General features: G+C 40.9%; 1 protein-coding gene across 5 annotated transcripts; it reads left to right on the top strand.

Moving 5' to 3' along the window:
* Window positions 1-424: 424 nt before the first annotated feature.
* On the top strand, window positions 425-25,501 carry sacs (sacsin molecular chaperone). Of its 5 annotated transcripts, none has more exons than XM_085795215.1 (11): window positions 425-702; window positions 3,009-3,117; window positions 4,173-4,323; window positions 7,058-7,148; window positions 7,226-7,311; window positions 8,428-8,539; window positions 8,805-8,951; window positions 9,493-10,978; window positions 11,837-11,928; window positions 12,777-12,803; window positions 13,566-25,501. In XM_085795215.1, the coding sequence occupies exons 2-11, from the start codon at window positions 3,095-3,097 to the stop codon at window positions 25,118-25,120; spliced, it is 13,770 nt and encodes a 4,589-aa protein (XP_085651341.1). In that variant the 5' UTR covers window positions 425-702; window positions 3,009-3,094; the 3' UTR covers window positions 25,121-25,501. The 5 variants fall into 5 exon arrangements, with proteins under 5 accessions (XP_085651341.1, XP_085651339.1, XP_085651343.1 ...); XM_085795213.1 differs by lacking the exon at window positions 425-702 and adding an exon at window positions 2,533-2,768; XM_085795214.1 differs by lacking the exon at window positions 425-702 and adding an exon at window positions 2,791-2,927.
* Window positions 25,502-26,603: the final 1,102 nt, after the last annotated feature.

Genomic DNA, 26,603 nt, shown 5'->3' with positions numbered 1-26,603 from the left:
CATAGGTCCAAGCAGGCTATTAGAATAGAATATATAGAATAGAATAGAATATAAAATACTTTATTAAATCCCTATAGGAGGGAAATTACATAATATCTGCACATAATTACATAGCCTAATATTACATCTATATTTCACAGTAAAAAAAAAAGACTACCACATTCATTTTAAATATTTATAATGACCCATTTAAGTGGACAAACTTTCTGTTTAATTTCACAGGAGAGTATCATAACATATTTTCTAATGCAACCATTTCTATAACAATTCATGTGAAGGACGCAATCTATTTTATTCCGCTCTATTGTTTTATTCTAGTCGCTTGAACTTTACATCTCCGTTTGCAAACTCCATATCTGGCCTTGGGTCTGGGACGGTGTCTATTCTATTCTATTCTATTCTACTGTTCGGCCCACATTTGCTGGTGTGGTGTGTCCCATCGGATCTTTTTCAGCATCTGTCGCTTTAAGAAACCTGTGCGTTAAAACCTGCAGTAAACTGCCCGGAGGTGTTCGCGATAGTCAAACATCACATCTTACGAGTGATTTCTTCTGAATTACACCGACTAGGAAGTGTTTCACTCGGGGTCATGGTATTCTTGTGGTCATTTAAAGGAATGTTTGCCCTCCCATGATAGGTTTCAGAGGACAGGACAGGGATGCTGCACCGATGCTGCTGCTGCCAGTTTGCTGGCTTCCTGATGTGAGTATCCCTCCCTCCCTCTCTCTCTCCCTCTCCCTCTCTTCAATGCGGCATTAAGATATGGGGCGACAAGCCACCTAGAAATATATTTTAGCTCCAACAGTAGCAACAGTAGTTTATGATTACAAAAATAATGCTGTTTAGCCTTCACTGAATAGAGATGAGTCTGGGAGGACACCTCTTATGTAGCCATCGGCGGCTGAAATCGTCCTACTCTGGTAAGTTTTTTTTTGCATTGGCTACAGTGATGTGATGATTATACCGGGACTGTTTCTTAAGGGGGTTTTTTTTGTGTGCAACGGATGGTGCATGGTAGATTGGTATGCACCTCGGGGAAGCCAACACGAGGCCACCAAGGAGGAGTTTTTATTTTGCAGATGCAGGGAGTCCTTGACTTTGAGGTGGTGATGTCACATTTTTTAGGTAATCCCTTTGGTGTCATCAAACCATTGCACCATACTGCGATATGTTGTTAAAACATTAGGCTACAGGGAATTACAGGGGGTATAGCCTACCTGTTATCTGTGCTAAAGGTGTAATAAGATAAGCTATAGGGTCCGGGCTAAAATCAGAGCAGCTTCTATAAGATTAGGCACCAGCCTATCAGATTCTGGGGTTTCTAAATATGGAGGCTGTATCCTAACTGAAAATAAAAGGTTTCAATCTGATGTTGACCTGGGTCTTAACAATGTGATTGGTCAGCTGGACAGGCCTTTATATCAGCCCCTGGCTCTTGTCTACAAAGTTGATGTGCGTATCCCTGACTGCAGTGTGCTGGCGTCGGATCCCTGTGGCCTCTTGACTACGACTCCCAGAATTCAGCAGGGTCTAATTCACTCAGGCTATGCTGCAAGAGATCACTAATGTGATTGAAACACTAAATGTCACGACCATCACACTTAAAAGGAATTAAATGCACAATTAACTTTTAAAGGGGTATATTTAAATTTTATGATTGTAAACCTTTTTGCCATGTCTGACCATTGTATTGTTTATTTTTTAAATCCTTCTTAGACTTGCAGTGTATTTGTAGGCCTAGTGACTTTAACTTTAACCTATTAAATAATGGGGTGGAAACTTGAGCCAATCAGAACAGTTTACAGGCTACATTTATTAGGATAATGTTTTCAAAGTGCAATATATTTTTACCAGGAGTTGGTGCAGAATTAAAATACTAACAGATACTCCTTGCTGAATGCAGCCTTATTTAGGCTAGTCCTAGCCTACTATCTGTCCTACTACAGTAGCCTAGTATTCTTCATGTTGAAGTTCAAATAGCCATCAAAATCATTTAATGCAAGTTCCATCAATCAAGCTGACCTTTACAGCACAGATGCTGATCCAAAGATTGGAAGAGCTCCAGCTGATAGTCACTCACTTATCATTGTCAATGCAAAAAAATATCAATAGTTTTACTTCCGGAACACTGAGCCAGTAGAAGAGGACACAGTGAGGGATCCAGATTCTTCACTGTAGAAGAGTGTGACAATTATGTAAATAAATATTAGCCTAACTCAAAGTATAGCTACACTAGTGCGTGAATTTTAATACATAATCATCAGGATATAGGCAGTAGGTAAGCAAGCAATAAAGTTTTAAACTAAAACCTAACAAGGATGAGCAATACAAATTGGCATCGTTGCGCATGCGCATAATCAACTATTCTCACAGTCTGCATTGATAGTCTATCGGTTACATAGAGTTATAAAATCTAAAATTGGCCACTCTACGGACATATTGTGCACTCTCCAGGATTTCCAGGCCACGAGAGAAAATGCAGGGCTCCTCTGGCTGTAGACTGGGCCTGACCGAGTTGAAGACGACGCGGAAGTAAAGCGGGAGTGAACCCTCTCGCTCCGAGTCCGCGGCCGCTTCTCTCTTCCCGCAGTGTAATTCATTATTATTAGAACATCGCCTTTGAAGGAGTCAGTATGTTGTTGGAGGAAAAGGGTCATGTCACTTGCCATTGTTGTTGTTGTTATTGTTTCCGGGAAGAACAATAACCTGCCGTGAGATGTGTCGTCATTGTGAGGGGACCGTTAACGGCGCGCGCTGGACCGATACAAGTGAGTGGGGTTAGTTGGGATAGCAGCAGGATAACGCTCCTAAAGAGGCTAAACACCCGGCACCGGCGATACACGGGAAAAACAAAGCCTGTTGGCTTCAGTAACAACTATTTATTTCATGGGTCTTACTGCGTCTTATACAACGCCAAACGAGGTTAGGTATGTGTTTACCACATAGTTGTAGCGCGCGGACAGGTGTTTTAACAGGCAAAGTAACGGTTTTCTTGTTTTGCCACCTAGCTGTGTTCCGGGTGGAGTATCCCTGCGCCCAGTGCCAGAGATAGTCCGATGAACTCGCCTGTGCAGGGACACATAACAGCAACGAGATGGCCACCTGTCCAAACCCGTGGTAAGTTTAATGTGTGCTTTAAAATATTCTCGTATGCATTACAGCAGATTGAATGGTAGGGAATGATAGCCCCCCTGCAGCACCCCACTGTCTGTCTTAATTTACTACATTTCCACTGCAGTGCAACCTACAAATATATATATATAAAAAAATCACATTATTTCCATTATTCACCATTATAACTGTGTACTGTCAGATAGTTGAATAGTGGCGTCTATAGAGATTTTCCCACCATCCTGCACTGGCTGCCACACCCACCCCAGCTTTAGTGACTACCACTTTGGACTCAGCTGCATGGGCTACAAGTGCTCCGATGCTGAATAAGCTGAAATATTTTTGCTTTATTGCTGTTAAGGTGTTGACAGGAGCTAACCTATAGGTTTTCCTTACATAACTAAAACACCCACAAATAGCAGTGCAGTCCATTTCCAGAGTGTGGTGGTACTGTAATCATAGAGGCAGTTAACCAGCAACAAAATGACAGAGATAATTACCCTGCTGATGGGAAATATCACCTCTCTCTTGAGAAAGAGATCAATATTCTTGTCCCTTACAACATTTTTAAAGGTTTTGCTTTTTCATAACCTCTCACCCTGCAGCCCTCAGTGCAGCAAAACTGCAGGCTGTGTCAGAAGATATGGGGGACAAAAAATCAACATCTAGAGTTTAACACACATGTCTAACTGCTACTAATGGACCATTACCAGATGGACATTTACACATTCCATTCTCATGTTTCTTCAAAACCTAAACCTTGATCAATAATGGCTGCAAGCAAGGCTCCTGTGTCCTCTAGAGCACTGATCAAATTTGAGGGCTCCTTTTCTCTGCTGATACACTACAGTGATTCAGCCTTATCAGTGCACTCTTTGGAGAGTACTCCATATGAACGACAAGTCACAGATCCATATCTTTTGGAAGAAGTCATACGCACAGATGACATTAACAGAAGCTTAACAATAAAAACAGCTCACAATGAAATGTTTCCCATTGTGATTTTTTTGTTGCTGTTGACAAGTATTGAGCAAATTTCTGCTTTTGACTTTACTTTTTAGGTTGCCATGGGTGACAGTCCGTCATGAGTACATTGGCCTAAGGTCATACCAGGTCTCTCCCTCCACATCTGTTCAAGATGTTAAACAGTTGCTCTATGAGGAGACAGATCTCCCAGTTGAGGAGCAACGACTGACTCACAATGGCAGAGTGGTAAGTCTTTGTTTGTTTGCGGCAGCTGTAAACATAGCACCAACATATACAAAAATGTGCAGTTTGAACATTTTCTCAGGAAGAAGGACATAGCCTTTATATTGCATTAGCGATGCAACAGCCAAATCATTGTGATCATTGTGACCACTGTTGTTTATAGCTTTAAGTTTTCAGTTCTCGGTTTTCTGGTTTGTTGATTCTTGGTTTCTCATGTACTGGATGGACTTTGCTGATTTCCAACTTTAACTTCAAGGAAAGCATTGGGGCAGAACATAGAAAGTAGTGTTATATTTTAACAGAGGACCCTGTATGTTCAAACCAAAGACAAAACTCAAAAATCTAGGTTTGAAAAGTGAGATACTGTGTTGATTACTGCAGGCATCCCATAAAAGCCAGGTCTGGGTAGATTTTGTGCACTATTCTTATTCTTTATTTCTTTGTTGCACTGGATATGTGCATTTTTTTTACAGTGTTGTCTTTGTCTATCTAGAATTCAACATATTCTTCTTTGGTTTGTCAATGCTGGAAGACTGATTAGGGTAATTTAGTTTGTTTGCCTGCTGCCTACTCTGTGTGTTGGCTTTGCCACAGGGCAACCTGAGGTTTCTTTTTCTAGGAGTGGATAATTACCAGCAGCAAAAGGCCTGTTTTCATGACCTCGTGCCATAACTGCGGGGCAAGTTAAGTGACATCTATAAACTGATAACAGTGCCTTCATTATTAGAAATGCTGTGCGTGTCCCTCACAGGTTTATGCTGTTCTTTCTGTGAGGAATTAATTGAGTCTGTTTTTGATCTTATGACATAGCTGCATATCTATTTTTTCGTTTCTCTGTCTTTGTCTGTCATACCACTCTGATGGAGTAGTAATGCAGTGTAATTTAATATCAGTTTGGATGACTGCAGTTTGATATTCTGACTCACACTGTGGGCAACATGACTAGGCACCTCATCATCGCTGGACTGAACAATACAATAGTTCAGTTCCTGCATTTTTAGCACATTAAACCAAATAAGTCATACCAATGCCACATAAAAACATCTTTAGACATACTACATCTTCTACCATTAATGCTGCAGTTTTGTTGATTGTAATTTACTACCTTTTACAGTTTTTACAGTTACCCAATTTTATTAATTGAGGTATGTAATTATGCTAAACAAACAGAAATGTGAGTCATGCCCATTTGATAAATTAGCTACTGTTGTGGTAGTTAAATGTGCTGTGTGATATTTGTTTGGTATTTTTTTGTTTGTCAGTGTATGGGCTAATATTTCTGGAGTTGACCCCATGTCTGGGGGGCCTGGCAGATGGAAAGCACCAGGTGGTGGTCAGTGCTCGGAAGTCCTCCCTGATCTCATATGCAGAAATTAGCTGTGACTGAGCCACACACACAAATGAATGCCACATGTACTGCAAGGTCAAGTTCTGTAGTTCAGAGTGTCACATTGAATGAATGTTTCAATTCTGTTCTGTAAATATTGTAAAATGAAATGGTTTCCAGTAGAAAAAAAATAGATTTTACATTGTTCCCCCTAAGTAAGTCTAGGTTTCACATTACATTCTTGTTCTGCCTGATGCAATTAATAAAGAGCAGCAGCCTGACAGATGAGGCATTATGCCAGACGCTGTACTTAGCAGAGGAGTGGTATGCTTTTTAGAAGAAATTTAAAGTAAAGTTTAGCTTGTTCTCTGCGAGTTTCATGGGCATCCAGAGGCCAAATGAAGAAAACCACTTTAAACTTTTCTATGACTACACATAGATATTTTAGTTATGACAGGAAAACGTCCAGCTAAAGCACTCTATTCTTGAGATGAAAGCTAAATGCATTAGGAACAAGATATACTGTTTCTACTTATTACAACATCTAAGCTAGCTTGTAAGCAATGTTTTCACCTGTACAAACGTCTCATGTAGATATATTTCACAGGTTTAAAGGTTAATTTACAACAATCACTTCCAAGTTAAAATTTGCTATTCTAATTTGAGCCCATGCCATTATGGGATGTAGTCTTAAAATTTATTGAGGTTGTTGGAGACAATAAGGTGTGGTACTGGCCTGAGAGGAATTCTGGCATCCCTATGAAAACATTGCTTTTTACAACAATACCACCAATAAGACAGTTAAGACTTTAAGTCCCTCAACCTGAACTGTATAAATGATTATTGCATAGTGCAGTGACCATGATGAGAGTGATGACTGAGGGTTTTGCTTGTGCAGAGTCCACTTTGCCAGATGGCATGTTGATGTGCAAAGACTGCTGAGTGCAGGGGGTCACAGTGTCACCTTGAAAAGCCTCAAACAGTAGGAGTGGCAGCAGTATCAGGCCTGGTGACGACTCCCTGCTGCATCGATTCTGACAGAGACACTAGGAAAGACTGTAGATCACAGTAATGTTTGCAGTAACACTGCTCAAAAGAGTTGTGTGTAGGTTGTGTAAGAGACACAACATACACACCTGATAAATTCTGATGGGGGGGACAACTTGAAGTCTGTTATGAGTTCTTTTAAAAGTGACATTCAATCCCAGTGAGGTTTCAAAGTGTTTTATGACAGATATAGTTGAGAGAAATTAGCCATTCTCTCCTAAAGCAAGTTCATTTCTTTATTTGAGGATATATCTCTACATTTCTACATTATATATTCCTCCCATGTACAACAAGTTATGATCCCTTTCTAATGCTTGTATACATTAAACATACATATGTTATCTCCATATAAAACCTCTATAGCTGGATGACAGCATGCAGATCGGGACCTTGGTGGCCACGGGAAGCCCGGAGGTATCTATGGCATTGGAGGGAAGAGGCCTGAAAGGCGGAGGTAGGACCAAAATCACAGTGTCTCTGCAATGAACCAGTTCTTACAACAAGGAGGCTTACCTGTCTTGGCTTTTACAGGGAGGTTTGGACAGACGACGCCACCACTAGTTGAGTTTTTGAAGGATATTCTGAGGAGGTATCCTGAAGGTGGACAGATTCTGAAGGTAAATGTCAGGCTTTATTGTTTTCAGTGTTTTTTTATTGAACATCATAGGCGTCATTTACGTTGGGGACGCTGGGGACATGTCCCCACCACTTTTTGTCAAGAACAATTTTGTCCCCACCACCAAGTTAACTTAACATTATCCTAATGAAGAATGACGAAAAAACAATCATCTGGTGCACCCGCTGCTTCTCTCGTGCTTGCTCACTCACTCACTCTCGATCCGCATATAAATGTTATTAAAAAAATAAAAAGGAAAAAACACAGATGCGCAAATTGAAATGACCTACTGTAGTGTAGTCTAACAATTCAATGACTACAGCTGATCCCCAGCTTGTCGTGCCACACCTGTCACGTCTTTGCTCATTTATTTACTCAAACTTGGAGCCAGACCCGCCCGGTCCACTAGGAGACCAGAGTCTGGGGGGGGGGGGGTGCATATGGTCATTGTCCCCACCACTTTTCAACGCCCTTGTTGAACATTTAGCATCCACCAAAATTATGCAGAGTTAAAAATGAATGTTTTTAAGATATAATTTAAGTCTGTAGGCTAATAAAGATATTAGTTTGCCCCTTTTAAAAAAAAATGTTCACTATACATGACGTTTGATTATATTTAAGCTAACTGTGGCTTTACAAAGAAGTAGACTCTATTCTTTATCTCCCCTGCCCTGTTTGTGCTTATCAGCACAAAGAGGAAAATGTGATATGTTTTTCATCCATAATTGCATTTGTCCTTTGTTGTTTTATAAGAGCTCACTCACGAGAACCCTGTTAACTGGCTGTAATGGAAACCTTTCTCCAGTGCATAATGAAAGATACAGCATCATGGGATTTGTAATGAGAAAATATGTCCAACGTGCACAAAAACAAAGGACATAGTTTTATTTTGAATTGACTTGCTGAGATAGGCTGTAATACCACACAAGGCAGCAACATTGCAAAGGTAAAGAGTTGAGGTCCCACTTAAACAATCCACTCTAATTATGCTCTCATTTCACCGTAATGCCATATGAAAAAAAAGAAACATCGGCCAAAAAACTGATGTCATTGTGAACTTTCACTGTAAAGGCCCTACCTTCACAAATGCATGTTTTTTCTGTGTTTTTTTTTGAAGGAGTTGATTCAAAATGCAGAGGATGCTGGAGCCACTGAAGTCAAGTTCATGTATGATGAGACAGAGTATGGAGTGGAGTCACTGTGGTCACCTGACATGGCTCAGCATCAAGGTTAGTAGTAAATAACTATATTATATATTATATTATATATGATAGCCCAGTGATAAGTGACACTGTTCTTTCATTGGAAATCAAACACTCAAGCTTTTAATGTTGGCAGGTATCTGTCTCCCTGTAAACCTGGAAAAGAGACAAACTAGTTCTGTTGCAGAGATTATTGAAATAATGCATTATTACATTTACTAATTGTAAATGTACCTGTACTATGGTCAAATATTTACACTAATCTGATGCTCTAACTTGACCTGTATTGCAGCAACAGCCTTGTACGTGTATAATGATGCTGTGTTCACCGTGGAAGATTGGAATGGGATTCAGGAGATTGCAAGAAGCAGGAAGAGAGAAGATCCTTTGAAAGTTGGACGATTTGGGATTGGCTTTAACTCTGTGTATCATATTACAGGTGAGGATCATGTTGAAATGCTAATTATCATTTTTTTAATGAAATGCTTTCATACAGCACAACCTATTTTCTCATGTGGAATTGATCTTCAAAAACTGAATAATTTGTGCAAACAATTTTCTTAGCAAAATGGTTGTTTTTTTTTACTGTATATCAGAATCAAATCAAAGACAATGCTTGAAATAAAATACAAAAAGGAGTTGTTGGATTGTGTATTTGATGAGTTTGATGAGGGAAACCAAGAAATCCCATAGCCTCTGTAGCGTAGTTTTGAGCAGCTTACGGCTCTGCTCTGCCGTTCTAAAAATAGCTTGCACCGAAAATTAAAGGTAACGAACCTTCTCCTAAAATTGTAGGGATTATGGCAATGGGCCAATCTGCCAAAATGTTGAACTATCTCTTTAAAAGAAAATAATGGGTTAAAGGTTAGCTATTATTGTTTTTAATGTGTGTAGGTGTGTGTAACTGTATGTGTATATTTATTACCTCATGAAGTGATAAACGTTTTTACATTTACATGTTTTCCTTCTCAATGTTTTAGATGTCCCCAGTATATTCAGTGGAGACCAGATTGCTATGCTGGATCCTCACCAGACGCTGTTTGGAGTGAATGAATCTGGACAGTGTTGGAACTTGAAGACAGACGTTAAGGAGATCACAGAGCTGGCTGACCAGTTTGCTCCCTACACTGGGATATTTGGGAGCTCTGAGAAAACCATTAAGGACGGCAGCTTTCCTGGAACTCTGTTCCGCTTCCCGCTCCGCATGAAACCCTCCCAGCTCAGTGGCAACATTTACAACAAAGAAAAGGTTTTGGAGCTCTTTGAGTCTTTCAAAGCAGATGCAGACACAGTGCTGCTTTTCCTCAAGAGTGTTCAGAAGATCTCCTTGCATGTGCGAGAATCGGATGGTACAGAGCGCATGTTGTTTCAGGTTACGGCAACTGAGAATACTGATGATAAGTTAGAAAGACCAAATGCACTTAAGACTCTGGGTCAGGCAATAGACAGCTACAGCAACGGTGTTCCCAGTTCTACCATCACATGTGTCACTTACCAGGTTAACATAGAGACTCAGGATGAAAAGGCTAAAGAGACTCAGAGAACAACTTGGATGGTTTGTAATGGAGTTGGGGGGAGAGGAATGTGTCCTGAGTTGGACTCCCTGGCAGATGACTTAAAGTTCATGCCCACTATTGGCATTGCCCTGCCTCTTACTTTGATAAACAGAGAAGATACAGGTGCCACATCTGGTTTCTCAGGACGGGCTTTTTGCTTCCTACCTCTTCCCCCAGGGGAGGAGAGTGAGACGGGGCTTCCAGTTCATGTCAGTGGCTTCTTTGGTCTCACAGACAACCGTAGGAGTATCAAGTGGCGGGAGGTGGACCAGTGGAGGGATCCAGCTGCTCTGTGGAATGAGCTGCTTGTAATCACTGTTATCCCCAGGGCTTACTTCACACTCATCACTGAGACTATCAAAAGGGTACAGACAAAAAAGGACCAAGACTTTCCATTGTCCCCTCCAGGGATTTATGAGGCCTGGCCAAACCCTAAGCAGATCAAGTCCCGCTGGAAACCTATTCTCCAGCCGCTGTTTCATGACTTGCTGCAGCAGGAAGTAATCTATTCCCTCAGTGAGAACTGGATCCGGGTGGACCAGGCTGTGTTCTCAGAACTGGACGAAGAGGAGGACATTTCAGCATCTGTAATCAACTACCTCCAAACCTCAGGAATGCAGGTGGCAAAAGTACCTGTTGCCGTGGACTCTGTCCTGGCTGCCTACAGAGCTGATTCCACTGAAGTGAGGAAGGTGACTCCATCTTTGTTGCGGCAGGTGATCAGGAAGTACAAACACAATGGTCCCTCACAGGAGAAGCTGGTACTGCTGGAGTTTGCGCTTGGTGATGCCAATTACAGCGACCTAATAGGACTGGAGCTCCTGCCATTGCAAGATGACACATTTACAACATTTTCATCTTCAGTCAGTGACAAAGATGCCATATACATTGCATCTGAAGAATGCCCCAGGTAGAGATAAAGTGAATTTTTGGTAACACTTTACTTGACGGTATCGTCATAAGAGTGACATGACACAGTCATGAATGTGTCATAAACATTATGTCAATGTCATAACGTTGTCATTAAGTGTCATTCGGTTAACCCTAACCCTACAAAAACCTAATGACACTTAATGACAACGTTATGACATTGACATAATGTTTATGACACGTTCATAACTGTGTCATGTCACTCTTATGACAGTGTCATGTCACTCTTATGACGATACCTTCAAGTAAAGTGTAACCAAATTTTTTTACTCTGAAAGTGAATGAAACATGGGAAAATTATATGAAATTATTAAGCACAAACAATACAGTTGCAAGTACACTTTAATGTAATTGTGCCCTGCAAAGACCAATTGTAAGGTAAAAACAATAATTCAAATCCGAAAATCACAATATGCTTAGAAATATTAAAGGAAGGTTGGTGCCTGATTGTGTGATTGGCTCGTGAAAATCAGACAACAATTATGTGCAAATGGAAAGACTGGATTGACAAGAAGTGTGTACATTTTTCCCTTTGCTTATTCACATAAATTTAGCTCTCAGTGTATCTTCTTTTCACTGTTCTTTTTAGTATTTTTCAGTACAGAAATTTGTTTGTCTTTGGAAGATATTCAGATATACCAATTTAGCCTAGCTATATGGCACTCTTATATAATTTTTATTTTGGCGTCAAGTCAAATCAGTGAAACATTACACACAAACAGTACAATAGAATTTAACTTATAATAGAATAACTAAGTTGTATAAATACATGGCAATAAATGTGATTCTGATTCTGAATTTATAAGTTTGTCTTTTCTGTCTGTTGCTTTTCCCTAAGATCTCTGTATCCAGGACTTGAGGGTCGCTTTATACTGGAGAACATTAAACCTTTGGTAATGGACAGTTTGAAGAAAGCAGCCAAATCCAGAGGTAATCTAACACATTTCAACATATATTCGTGTATTTTGAAATATCTTTACTCCCAAACAATTACTCTTCTCATTGTTTTATGTATACAGTGTGCAAATAAACTAAACAGTGACCAGAAGACTTGTATTCAAAAGTATCAGTTTAATATTTATAATTTGTATAGGCTCTTATAATAAGTCTCTGAATACAACCACAGATTTTAAACGTCATGTGTGCAGAACTGTATCTCATACTGAAACGGAAAAATCCCCATGGTCCCTGTAATGACGATGGATTATGTGGGTTTAGTTGTATTGTTGTCACCTTACTCCTGCAGTGCCAGCAGGGCATTAAATGTGGTACACTGCAGATAGATAATTTAGGAGTGAGAGACAGAAAGAGAAAGAGACAGTGAGCATGCTGTTTCATGGAAGAGTTGTTTTTGTGCCACACATTCCACTCGATCCTGACTGCCCTCACTGCATACTCAGCCATGATTTTGACAAGAGGGCTATCAGCCAGGCAGAGGAGATATATTAAGTAGCAGATTTGTCCTCTGACCTTAAAATTAAGAATTAACATAATGTAATATTTCCCAGTTTTCTGTGAAGCCATCCATTTCCGATTCATTCTTATCTAGATGTGGATGGATTTTTTTTAAGAGTTTCATTTTTGTATAGCCTTCCAATGTGTCTACAGTAGCTCAATGTTCATTAGCATTTTGCATCTATTAGATATCTTTATCCTGCTGCCCACTCTGGACCTACCTCTGATGATAATATTAGACTACCACTTTTCAGATCATTTACTATTGCCAGACCCAGGCCTTTTTTCTCTTAAATCTCTAAAATCTGTCACTTGAATTACAGTGCAACAATATCTTTGGGGGTGCTCAGGTAGGTATTTCAAAGTGTGTCAAATACTCAACCTTTTTACTATTGACCTAAACTAATGCATGGCTGTGAGAGAGCACCCGGAAAATTCAGCCCTGTAGGTAAAACACATTCAGTCATAATCACTCTGATGTATTTTATGCAGATTAAGTGGTGCACTTTTTTTTTTACCACTGGCTTTCTTGTTCAGATGCTTTTCCCTGCACTTAAATGCTAAGAATTGGCCCAAGATTTACAGGATATTTGTATAAATTTAACAAATTGTGTGTTTGTGTTTGTGTGTGTATGTGACGTGTGTGAACAGAACATGGTTTATGCAAGTGTGTTTGCATGGTTTACTTAAACAATATGTGCTGCAATATTACATAGTCTTAAATGTTGCATATGAATATACTAATTTTCATGAATAACTGTTTTGTTTTTTTAAAACTATTAGTGCCAAAACACTTGCTAGACTTGGTTGATTTTATGTTCATTTTTGGAAAAGAAAACTGTCAATTAGCTGTTGTAATTTGCTTGATTTGACATCTGCCCTGAGAAACAGCCTGTTGTGCCTTGTCTTGCCTCAAGTGAAACAAAAATGGGTCCATTGTAAGTCCCAACAATAATTGTGAAAAGGCTTGCATTTTTCCTGTTACGAAATTAACATTTGTAATTGCTGCCTGCATCATGCAAAAGTAACTGTGTCAGCTTTAAAATAGCATTCAGTAATCACTGTAAAAAAACAAAACAACAACAACTAATAATTCCTTGTTTTTTAAACAGGAAGACCCTGCACTCAACTACAAGTGCTGAACCCTGAACGATCAGCTCGACTCATCAAAGAGATCCTATCAACAGCCTGGCCAACTAGAGACTTCATTGTACAGTGGGAACCTGGAAACAGAGAGTTGAAACATCCTACAGTCTCATGGCTGAAAATGATTTGGAAGCATCTCTATATAAATTTTGCTGAAGACCTAAGTAGTTTCGAAGACATGCCTTTGATCCCACTTGTGCCACTTGAGGAAAGTATGGACCTAGTTAAGCTTCTACGTCTCAAAACACCATCCCCTATAATTCTTGCAGATGAGGAAGAGGCACCGCTTTCTGAAAACCTTATTGACATCATGGAGAAGCTTGGAGGAGTAGTGATAAAGAAGATGGATTCCTGTTTGCAGCACCCTTTGCTAAAGAATTACATCCATCCTTCCTCTCCCGGTTTGCTCCTGCAAATTATGGATAGAATGGCAACACAACGTTTATCCAGCCAAGTTTCTTCTTTCTCAGTTAAAGAGAAGATTGCTCTCAGACACTTTCTTGCAGGGCTGTCTGACATTACAGAGAAGGAAAAGCATACCCTGCTTGAGCTTTCAATCTTTGAGAAAGTGGGGAACTGCCCTGAAGGCACCACAGCATTCACATCACTGAGAGGAGCTAGAGCGTTACATCATAGAGCCAAGTATCCACCAAATGTGAAATTATCTGTAAATCTTGTGGGTTGCTCTGACGAGGAATCAATCCGCCTCATCAAGATGCTGAACGGAGAACAGGTGAAAACAACAGAATGTTTGAAGATTATTATTCAGGATATTGAGAGGGGTTTCTACGCAACAGATGAGATATCCCTAATCATGCTTTGGGCCCTAAAACATCTGGCGTTTCTGAAGAATGAAAATGCATCTGTGATTGGATGGCTTTCTGCTCTGAAATTTATTCAGTTGCCCAGTGGAAAGTCAGTTAAAGCTTCTGATCTCTTTGATCCTGGGCTGGAGATTTTACAGAATCTGTTCTACAAGGAAGAGAAAACCAGGTTCCCCCCAAGTACTTTCACATCCTCCCCTGATATTCTTCATTCAGTTCGACAACTTGGACTGAGGAATGAAGTACAGCTCAGTGAAAAGGATGTACTTCATGTGGCAAAGAAGATAGAAGAGTTACAAAGCAGCAATGAGCCTGAGTGGGACTTGATAATCAAAAAGGCTAAAACTCTCCTGCAGATACTTAACAGACAAACCAAGCTGGTAAAATCAGCTGATGCTCAGACATCATTGCTAAAACTGAAATGGGTACCTGTCTGCAAAGAAAGACCGCCAACTTACCCCAAATCCCTTGCCTGGGTTGGAGATACTCTCAACATCTGCTCATTGTCTGAGATGTGTGATATATCCCATGCAGTGCTTGTGGGATCTTCAGTAGCGCTTGTTGAACACACATCTGCAGGTATGAAGAAAGCACTGAAACTAACTGTAGAGCCACAGGTGGATCAAGTGTTGCAACATTTGAAAGCAGTGAATGACTGGCACAAATCCCAAGCATTCACCACAGAGGATTGGTATCAGTTCCAGCAGATCTTGTTTGAGATTTATGCCTTCATGCAAGCTCACCTTGAGGATGCAAGAGAAGCAATGAAATCACTGCCTTTTGACTGGGTGTGGACAGGGAAGACATTTTCATCACCTGGCCACACAGTCCTAAAACCCCTCCCCGATCTAGACTTGCAGCCTTACCTGTACTCGCTGCCAAAGACAATTAGAAAGTTTCACAAGCTTTTCAAGTTTTGTGGTTCAGTTGAAGAGGTTGTCCCAAGCCATGTGTTTGAAGTTATCAGCACCATCCGACAAAGATGTGAAGGAGAGATTACCAAGGAGGAAAGCAAACATGATATTCTGCTTTTGATCAATATCCTGAGATGGTTGTACAACAACCAGATAACTGTGGATACTAACATGCATGTGCCCATTCTTTGTTACAAGGACCCAAACAAATTAGCCATGAAGCCCATTCATGAATGCACCTACTGTGACATCAAGGTTGACGATTTGAATGATTTACTCGAAGATGCCTCAGAGCCGATAATATTAGTCCATGATGACATCCCCATGAAAACTGCTGAGTGGCTGAAGGTGCCATGTTTGAGCACAAGATTGATAAACCCAGAGAACCTTGGCTTTGAACAATCAGGCCAACGAGAACCTCTAACAGTCAGAATAAAGAACATCTTGGAGGAATATCCATCTGTAGCAGACATTTTTAAAGAGCTCCTTCAGAATGCAGATGATGCTAGTGCAACAGAGTGCAGTTTCCTCATTGACATGAGAAAAAACCCTGACATTCGAGAGAATCTCCTTGACCCTGGTATGATTGTTTGCCACGGGCCCTCCCTATGGTCTTTTAACAACTCTGTTTTTTCAGATACAGACTTTCTGAACATCACAAGGTTAGGTGGATCAGTGAAGAGATGTGAAGCAGACAAAGTTGGCAAGTTTGGCTTGGGATTCAACTCAGTTTATCACATTACTGACATCCCCATCATAATGAGCAGAGAGTTCATGATCATGTTTGACCCAAACATCAATCACATCAGCAAGCACATCAGAGACAGGTCTAACCCAGGGATCAAAATCAACTGGAGCAAACAACAGAAGAGGCTGAGAAAATTCCCCAACCAATTTAAACCTTTCATTAATGTCTTCAACTGCCAGCTTCCTCTTGCTCAGGACTCCCCATACAAATTCAGTGGTACACTGTTTAGACTACCATTCAGAACAGAGCAGGAGGCCTCAGTCAGTGAAATCAGTAGTTTGTACTACAACACGACAGACATCTATTCCCTGGTCGACGAGTTCAGCATATGTGGCCATCGGTTCATTCTGTTCACACAGCATGTTGGAAGCATGGTCTTAAAATACTTGAAATATGAGGAACCAAATCCAGCAGGAGCACAAGATGTTGTTGCCATCAACAAAAGTGTGTGGTCTTCCAAAGCCTCATACGGACCTCTGAGTATCCTGAAATCTGCAGCAAGAGTTATGAAGAAAGTTGCAAGCACCAACAAGGTACCAGCTGATGTTCCCAAGTCTGGCTGCATCATACGTGTTGTTGTTGAAGAGTTTCATAATGTGTTCAAACGCATTGTTGATCTCCACTCCCCATTATTCAGAGGTTCAGAGGAAGATCCCAACCAGTACTTTGAGATGGCTGCTAAAGGGATTCAGACAAGAAGGCTCACAGATGAAATGCCCCCAAAGGCAGTTGAGGTCACCAACTGGCTCATTTGCTCATGCATGGATGTAACTGAAGCACTCAAGTTTTCCCTCAGTGATAGTGGAAAAAGACTTGGATTAGTGCCTTGCGGAGGAGTTGCTGTTCTGCTCTCAGAGGAAGAAAATCGCAAATGGATAGTAAAGACAAACACCACGCCAGTTGGAGAGGTCTTTTGTTACTTACCTCTCAGGATTAAAACAGGCTTGCCAGTGCATATTAATGGCTGCTTTGCAGTGACTTCCAACCGCAAAGAAATCTGGAAGACTGACACCAAAGGACAGTGGAATTCTGTGTTCATGAGACATGTCATTGTCCAGGCATATTTGGCAGCACTCACAATGCTACGTTCAATGGCTGAAAGTGGAGAACTGCTTGACTACAACTATTATGCAGCATGGCCAGATCCAAGTCAGGTGCATGATGACTTCACACTGATTAGCCAGGGTGTATACCAAGAAATAGCCAAGGGGGGTGACAGTGAGCATGCAAATGTTTTCTCAGATGGCAAAACCTGGGTGTCAATCAAGTATGTCAGATTCCTTGATGATGCCTTACTCTGTAGGCCAGACATTGGTCCTGCTGCTTTCAAGATATTCTTGAAATACCTCAAGAAGAGTGGCTCACAAAACCTCTGTGCTGTTGAGCTGCCTGACTGGGTGAAGGAAGGATTTGATGATGCTGGATGTAAAGGAAAGTTAATGGAAAATACTCTGACTGAGAAGGAGTTCTTTTCAGATGTATTTTTTCCTCACATCCAGGAAATTGACAGAGAGCTTCGAGACCCCCTGATGCATTATGTTTTGAACGAGAAACTGGAAGATTTTGCATCAATCCTCAGGGTTACTCCTTGTATCCCATGCTCTGGCCCAAACAAGGAACTTGTTTTGCCTTCTAGACTTATTCACCCAGAGGGACGAGTTGCCAAACTCTACAGCACTGATGATGGAAGATTTCCTGAAGGGACTTCTAAGGACTACCTAAACCCTGTGTGTTTAGTGAAACTGGTGCAGTTAGGCATGGTGAAAGATGACCTGTCATGGGAAGACCTAATTGAACGTGCTCAGTCTGTTGTTGATCTTAATGAAAGTGATCACGCAGCTGCATGCTTTCGCAGCAGTATCCTACTCAGTCTCATTGATGAGAAACTGAAGATGAGAGACACTGCAGCAACTGAGCTCCTAGAGAAGCTACAGGACATCAAGTTTCTTCCATTCCTGACAAGACCTGCAGGTTTCTCACTACCATGGCATGGGAACAACTTTTCCCCATCAACAATGTTCTCTGCTAGAGAACTCTTCACAACTGAACATCAGGACACAGTCTGTCTGATGAAGCCAATCCTGAATGAAAATTCACCATCTTTCAAAGGTTGTGGTGCAATGTCATTGGCTGTAAAAGACTGCCTTGGTCTGATAAGGAAGCCCTCAGTTGGACTGGTCATCAGTCAGCTCAAAAAACTCTCTCAATCATTTGATGGTGTCACACTGTATCAGGAAAACATAACAAATGCCTGTTACAAGTATATACATGAAGAAATGCTACAGGCTGAAAATGCAAAAGAAGAAATAAAGGAGGAACTGAAAGCATTCAACTCCATCCTAGTGGAGAACACATATGTCAATCCCTCCAAAGTTGCATTCCACCTGAATTTTGATGCAGCTCCTCATCTTTATCAGCTCCCTAACAAATACAGAAACAGTTGTCGCGAGCTCTTTGAAAATGTTGGGGTACAGCCTAGCTTTACAGTTGAAGATTTCTCAGCAGTCCTTGAAACTGTGAAGCAGGAATGTGGGAGACGGGCACTCACTGAGGATAATTTCCAGTTGTGTCGCAGAATTATTAGTGAAGGAATATGGAGCTGGATACGGGACAAGAACCAAGAATACTGCCAGGCAAATTATGGTGGGATTCTGTTACCTGACTCCCATCTGACACTGCAGCCATCAAAATCGCTATGCTACAACGATTGCCCTTGGATCAAGGTCAGAGACTCTTCTGTGAAATACTGTCACGGGGATATTCCAAGAGAGGTTGCTGTGAAATTAGGAGCAATCCCAAAACGTCACAAAGCCTTGGAGAGGTATGCCTCAAATGTCTGCTTCACTCGGCTTGGAAGTGAGTTTGGACAGAAAGAAAAACTCACAAGCAGAATTAAGAGTATTCTCAATGCTTACCCATCAGAAAAAGAAATGCTAAAAGAGCTGCTTCAAAATGCAGATGATGCCAAAGCAACTGAAATTTACTTTGTTTTTGATCCAAGGACACACCCTACAGACAGGATATTTGACGATAAATGGGTTCCAATGCAAGGGCCTGCACTGTGTGTGTATAACAACCAGCCTTTCACAGAGGATGATATCAGAGGCATACAGAATCTTGGAAGAGGAACAAAAGAGGCAAATCCAGGCAAAACTGGTCAGTATGGTATAGGATTCAACTCTGTCTATCACATCACTGACTGCCCATCCTTCATCTCAAACAATGACATTCTGTGCATTTTTGATCCTCATGCACAGTATGCACCAGGGGCTACATCTGTGAGTCCTGGAAGAATGTTTAGAGACTTGGACTCTGACTTCAGATCTCAGTTTTCAGATGTTTTAAACCTTTACCTCGGTGCTCATTTTAAGTTAGAACGCAGCACAATGTTCAGATTCCCTATTCGCTCTACAGATATGGCAAAGATCTCAGAGATTAGTTCAGTCCCTGCATCTGACAGAATGGTGCAAAACCTTCTGGATAAGCTAAAAACTGACGGCGCAGAGCTTCTGATGTTTCTCAACCACATGGAAAAAATATCAATCTGTGAAATTGATAATGCTTCTGGAAAACTAAAAGTACTCTATTCTGTAACTGCCAAAATAACAGATGGTGATAGGCTGAAACGCAAACAGTTTCATGCCTCAGTCATTGATAGTGTGACCAAAAAGAAGCCGCTCACTGCTATCCCTGTCCAGCAGATAACCTACACAATGGACATAGAAGACACTGATGGAACTTTGACTACATGGGTGATCTGCAACAGATCTGGTTTCCCTAACATTGAAAATGTCTCAAAAAGTGTGATCTCAGCACACAAAAATGAAGACATAACTCTATTCCCACGTGGAGGGGTAGCTGCATGTGTAAGTCACAACTACAAAAAACCCCACAGAGCCTTCTGCTTTCTGCCACTGTCACTGGAGACTGGCTTACCTTTTCATGTCAATGGACATTTTGCTCTAGACTCAGCTAGAAGAAACTTGTGGAGAGATGACAATGGAGTAGGTGTAAGGAGTGACTGGAATAACAATTTGATGACATCCCTCATAGCTCCTGCCTGCGTGGAACTGCTGATTCAGTTAAAGCGCCGATACTTCCCAGGGCCAGATCCCACAATGACTGTACTACAAGGAACACCACTTCATGTTGTTAAAGACACATTGAGGAAATATATTTTCTTCTTCCCAGTCAACAGACTTGATATACAACCAGACTGGTACTGCCTAGTTAAAGCAGTGTACAACAGTATCCATGCTGAGCTGAAGCGTCTGCTTCCAGTAGTCAGAGCAGCACAAATTGACAACTCTGACATGCACTCTGTTGTTTATGTTTCCTGGGTGAATACATCCACAGCAAACAAAGGCAGAGCCTTCTTTGATAATCTGTTACAAGATGAGCTTCAGCACTTGAAAAACAATGAGTACAACATCACCTCAAGGAAATCTGTGGCTGAAAACATCTACAGGCTAAAAACCCTGCTTCTGGATATTGGTTTCAACCTGGTTCACAGTTGCGATGAGACTGCAAATCTCTACTTTTGCTTGCAGGATGCAGGGATACCAGTCAATTATGTAACACCAGAGGATGTCCGCAACTTTCTTCACACTTTCTCATCACCAGACACATCTTGTCATGTTGGAAAACTTCCATGCCGTCTCCAACAGTCCACCTACAAGCTAGTTCATAACCTAAAGATTCTCTTCGACTACTGTTTCAAAGACATAGAAGTGGATGAAATCAAAATGGACAGTTTGCCTCTGTTGTTAACAATGGACAACATGCTTCAGGTATTTGATACCAAGAGACCAAAGTTCCTGACAACACATCACGAGCTAATCTCATCGAGGAAAGAAATGTTCATGAATACATTGTACATCAAGTACAGTGACATCCTGTTGAGCTCAGGAGCTGCAAAGGTTTTTGACATCAGCAGCTTTGGTGACCTACTGGGGTCTGTTCTTCCAAGAGAGTATCGAACAAGGATCCCTGTGAAATGGAGAGATACCTTTGCAAGTGAATCTTGGCTTAAGAATGTGTGGAATTTCATCAGTGAAAATATTGCTGTTAAGGAGGATCAGATGGATGTCAAACCCAGTTTTGACACAGTGCTTGACATTCTGAAAGACTGGGCTTTGCTACCTGGAATCAAATTCATGGCAAGAGAAAAGATAGTTGTGCCTGAGCATGATGTGCTTCTGCCTCTGAGTTTGATGAACATAGCCATATTTCCACATGGCCAAAATGACAAAGTTTTCCACACCCTAATGAAAGCAGGGTGCATTCAGCTTGCAGTGAGCAAAATGTGTGTCAAAGAGAGTCCAGTTGTGCCTTTTTTGGCACAGTACACAGCAAACATTGAAAATCCATCAAGTGTTCTGAAAGCTGTGGAGTACATGATTCAGACATCTGCATTCAAAGAAGCGAACCTAACTGACAAGGACTTTGAGGCTCTTCTGTTGTATTTCAACTGCAACTTGGCTAATCTCACACAACAGGATGTACAGAGCCTGAAACTCATCCCATGCTTTAAGTCAGTTAGTGGGAGGTACATCAGCATTGCAAACTATGGGGCAAACTATGTCCTTGCAAAAAGCATTCCTACGGCAGACATAGACAAATGGACTCACACAGCCTCCTTTGCCTTTCTCGCTGACTGTCCGCAGTTGAAAGACCTATATACCTTTCTTGGCTGTATGCCAATTGATGACTTAGAAGTCTACCTTCAACATCTCCTGCCAAGGTTTGAGAATCTGTCCTATGATGCCAAAGTTGAACACATTGTCTACTTGAAAGAGAGACTTTTGTCGATGGAAGAATCATGTGAGATAAAAGATCAGCTCTATGAGAAACTGGAGGGACTGTCATTCATCTATGACTTCACAAACAGACTCAGGCCAACCAAGTTCTTCTATGATGAGACAATTAAAGTGTTCGAAGTTATGCTACCTGCTAAATCATTCATACCCAGTGACTTTTTCAAGAAAGTTGAGCAAGTGTCAAAACCAAAGAATGGGACATTGCTGCTCACCTCATGGATAACCTTTCTGAGAAATATTGGTCTCAAGCACGAAATTTCCCAGCAGCAAGTTCTTCAGTTTGCAAAAGAAGTCAGCATCAAAGCCCAGACAGAGAGCTGGACCAAAGAAAAAGTGCAAATCATAGTTGATGTTCTCTTGAACCATATTTTCAAAGAGAGGACAGACCTGTTCCACGGTACTTTTCTGAAAGAGCTCTCAATGATACCATTCCTCTGTCCTGAGAGAGCACCAAAAGAACTCATCAGGCTTCATTCACAGTACCAAGAGATGAGTGGCACACTTCCTCTGATTCGTTTCAGTGGGTCCCAGGTAAATCCAAAATTCAAGCAAACAGATGTTATTCACTTGCTTTGGACATCCTGCCCAATTCTTCCAGAGAAAGGTACTCCATCAAGTATAAAGGACCAGGAAGGGAGCACTCTCACTGGACAGGAACAACTTGACCAAGTGCTCAACATGTTAGGTGTCAGCTTGGACCCACCTTTGGAGAAAGTCATAAGCAACTGCAAGAACATCTGCAACTTATCTAGTCCAGATGATGAAATGGTGAAAACCAGGAACAAAGTTTTAAGGTCCACCTACGAGTTCCTCAATGCAGATAAAAGAGATTTCCGTTACCAGCTACGTGGGGTGGCCTTTGTCATGGTTGAAGATGGTTGGAAATTGCTGAAACCTGAAGAAGTTGTCATTAATCTGGACAATGAATCTGACTTCAAACCCTACTTGTACAAATTGCCTCTAGAACTTGGTACCTTTCATCAGCTCTTCAAACTCCTTGGTACAGAAGATGTTGTCTCTACCAAACAGTATGTTGAAGTGCTGTGGAGAATTTACAGAAGTTCAGAGGGCAAGCAGCTTGACCCAAATGAAATGAGAACTGTGAAAAGGGTTGTTTCAGGATTGTTCAAGTCTCTACATAATGATCCAGTGGAAATTCGCAAAGACCTGGAGAGTCTCAGAGACTTGCTGTTTTATCTGCCAAGTCATGATGGTAGATTGGCAAAATCCAATAGTTTAGTGTTTGATGATGCCCCGCACTACAAGAGCAGAATTCAGGGTAACGTTGGAGTTCAGATGCTCGTGGACATGAGTCAGTGCTATCTAGGAAAAGATCATTCTTTTCACACAAAGCTGATCATGCTACTTCCACAGAAACTAAGACCCAGACTGTTGAGTAGCATTCTTGAAGAGCAACTTGATGAGGATTCTCCAAGAATGTGCCAGTTCGGAGCTCTTTGCTCACTTCAAGGCCGCCTTCAGCTGTTGCTGTCATCCGAGCAGTTCATCACAGGACTGATCAGAATAATGAAACATGAGAATGACAATGCATACCTTGTGAATGAGGAAAAAGCCATACGTCTCTGCAAAGCACTTTGTGAAGGACTCAAAGTATCTTGTTTTGAGAAACTCCAGACAACATTAAGAGTGAAAGGATGTAGTCCCATTCCTCACAGCCGTAGTGAAACACTTGCCTTCCTCAAGAGGTATGGGACAGCAGTGATACATCTCTACATTCAGCATTCAGACAGTAAAGACATTAATTTCCTATTGGCACTGGCGATGACATTAAAGTCTGCTACAGACAATTTGATTTCTGACACATCCTATCTTATTGCCATGTTGGGCTGCAATGACATTTACAGAATCACAGAGAAGCTGGACAGTCTTGGTGTTAAATACGACTCAACAGAGCCTTCAAAGCTTGAGCTGCCCCTCCCTGGGACCCCCATACCAGCTGAGATACATCACACACTCCTTATGGATCCAATGAATGTATTCTATCCAGGTGAATATGTGGGTTATCTTGTAGACTCTGAGGGAGGAGACATATATGGGTCCTACCAGCCTACCTATACATACGCAATCATTGTTCAAGAGGTAGAAAGAGAAGAAGAGGACAACACAAGCTTTCTTGGAAAATGCTTTCAGATTGACATTGGATATAGTGAGTACAAAATAGTTAGTTCCCTCGACTTATACAAATTCTCAAGACAAGATGAAAACACCCATGTTCGAGACACAAGTGCCCCATCAACTCCTACCAGCCCAGACTGTCGCTCCTCTGGTCTACGAATGGTCCATCCCCTTTTTGCTGGTAAAGAAAACCTCAGACCCCCTCCTCAAAAGCAATCGCCAAAAAAATTAAAACTTCATGCATTGCCTGAGATCCTGAAAGAAGTGACCTTAGTTGTTGAACAAGCTTGGAAGCTTCCTGAAACAGAAAGGAAGAAGATCATTCGCAGATTGTATCTGAAGTGGCATCCAGACAAAAATGCTGAGAATTTGGACATTGCAACAGAAGTCTTCAAGCACTTGCAGAATGAGATCAATAGGATGGAGAAACAGTCGTTGGCTGATCAGCAAAATACAGACCGAGCTTCTAGGAGATCCTTCTCCACATCATCATCGCGGTTCCAATCAGAGAAGTTCTCATTTCAAAGGTTTTATTCATCGTGGAATCAAGAAGCAACAAGTCACAAGTCAGAGAAGCAGCAGTTCAGGGAACATAATACAAGCTATGCAGGTTCATCATCACATTCTCATCGTTTCTTTGTGCCCCCAACTTTCAAGACAGTTGGAAACCCTGTGGAGGCCCGCAGGTGGCTGAGGCAAGCCAGAGCAAACTACTCTGCTGCTCGCAATGATCTTCATAAAAATGCCAATGAGTGGGTTTGTTTCAAATGCTACCTAGCCACAAAGCTTGCATTGATAGCTGCAGACTATGCAGTCAGAGGAAAGTCAGACAAAGATGTAAAACCAACTGCTTTGGCTCAAAAAGTGGAGGAGTACAGCACACAGTTAACAGGTCTTGCCAATGATGTCCAGATCCTGGAAGGATATGGCGTGGACAGCCTGAGAACTCGGTACCCTGATCTATTGCCATTTCCACAAATTCCCAATGACAGATATACGTCAGAGGTAGCAATGAGAGTGATGGAATGTACTGCACGGATTATCATTAAGCTTGAAAGCTTTGTGCAGCAAAAAATATAATACTGTTGTCAAAAGATGACAATGAAACTACAATATGCATAGATCCTCAGTGGAATAGAGGATATCCGTGGCTGCGTGCAATAGAGATCATGTATATCACTTTGAATAAAGTAGAACTGTCCAGCTGGCAGCTTATGGTATGCAGTTTCTACCTGTGATGGTGGTGCTGTGGCCCATGCACAGTAAATAAATGAATGGCTCCCATAACTGCTGTCTAAATATACATTTGCTGTAATATGTGAAAAAAAATTGCATATGCTGTATAAACAAATGCCTCAGCAATACTTTTTGTTTACCAAAGTCCCCATACTGAACCTGTTTGCTTTGAGTTAAAAAAAAATGCTGCTTTTTTACTTTATCTTTTATAACTAAAAAAAGAAATATATATATATTTTCTTGCAACAGAAAACCAGTTGAGTCTACATAGAGGTTGCACCTGTAATGAAAAAATAAACTCAAACTACAGCAGTTACTTTCATGCAACATGTCCTATTTGCAAGATCTCAACAAGGCAAGGAAATACAATCATGTCTGTAAATTTACTTTTTTTAAATGGTTGATTTCATATCATTTCTGTAAATTTGTAAATTTTCTGTAACATAGCCAGTCACTTGTTTATGGACAAAGCACTTTTTTGAAACTCCTCATGTATTCACACTTGCACTTGTATAGCGCTTGTGTCACACTAGCAACTCCGGAGAATCTAGCTGTGAATGGGAAACTTTATGTTACTTTAAAAATAATTGTGTTTTTTTCATTGGGGATGTTTTGTTTTGACTATGTTAAATGTTTGTTGTGCGCAATACAGTAACATTAGTTGACTCTTTTGCATTAATATCTGTTCCTATGAACCATTTGTGTACCCTAAAAATAGCAAGTCTGCTTTGATAACTACAGAGGTTTTGGATGAGGCAATGACAGCTGCAGCCAAGCTTATGCTTAAAAAAGTCATTCAAATATTGTTTCTTTACAGTGATGGCCTGTTTGGCAATCTTCAGTAAGACGGTGTGATAGAATAAAGAGCCATATATACTGTATGCTATAATCTGGGCACAACCCTTAACATGTTAACTTTTGTCAGCATGAAACCATGTTCATACATTTTTAGTAATTTGAACTTTTCTGGTTTAAGGAACATAGAACAACATCAGACTGTGGTGCTTGTGTGTTTTTACAGCTTTGTTTTCCCTTTTATTTGAAAAAACATACTGACCACATATTATGTCATTTTGAAACATAATTTCAAATGTGCTTCTTGGTATCTGTTGTCTTATTGCACCTCAAGCTTGAGGTGACTCATCTGAAGGTGTCTCCTTGGATAAACCACCTTGGAGTACTTGTGTATCATGTATTATGTACATGTATACATATTGATGTGCACTGTGCCATAGGAAGGCCTAATAAATTCCACTTAAATAAATTGTGTCAAATTTGTCCAAAGTCACATCTTCTGAATAAGATTAGAACATTTGTTATCTTGGCT

The sequence above is a fragment of the Trachurus japonicus genome, chromosome 13 (genome assembly GCF_045865225.1).
Source record: "Trachurus japonicus isolate A0001 chromosome 13, Traja_1.0".
Lineage (NCBI taxonomy): Eukaryota > Metazoa > Chordata > Actinopteri > Carangiformes > Carangidae > Trachurus > Trachurus japonicus.
Note: the sequence above shows the minus strand (reverse complement) of the source record. Positions and strands in the feature narration are given on the sequence as shown.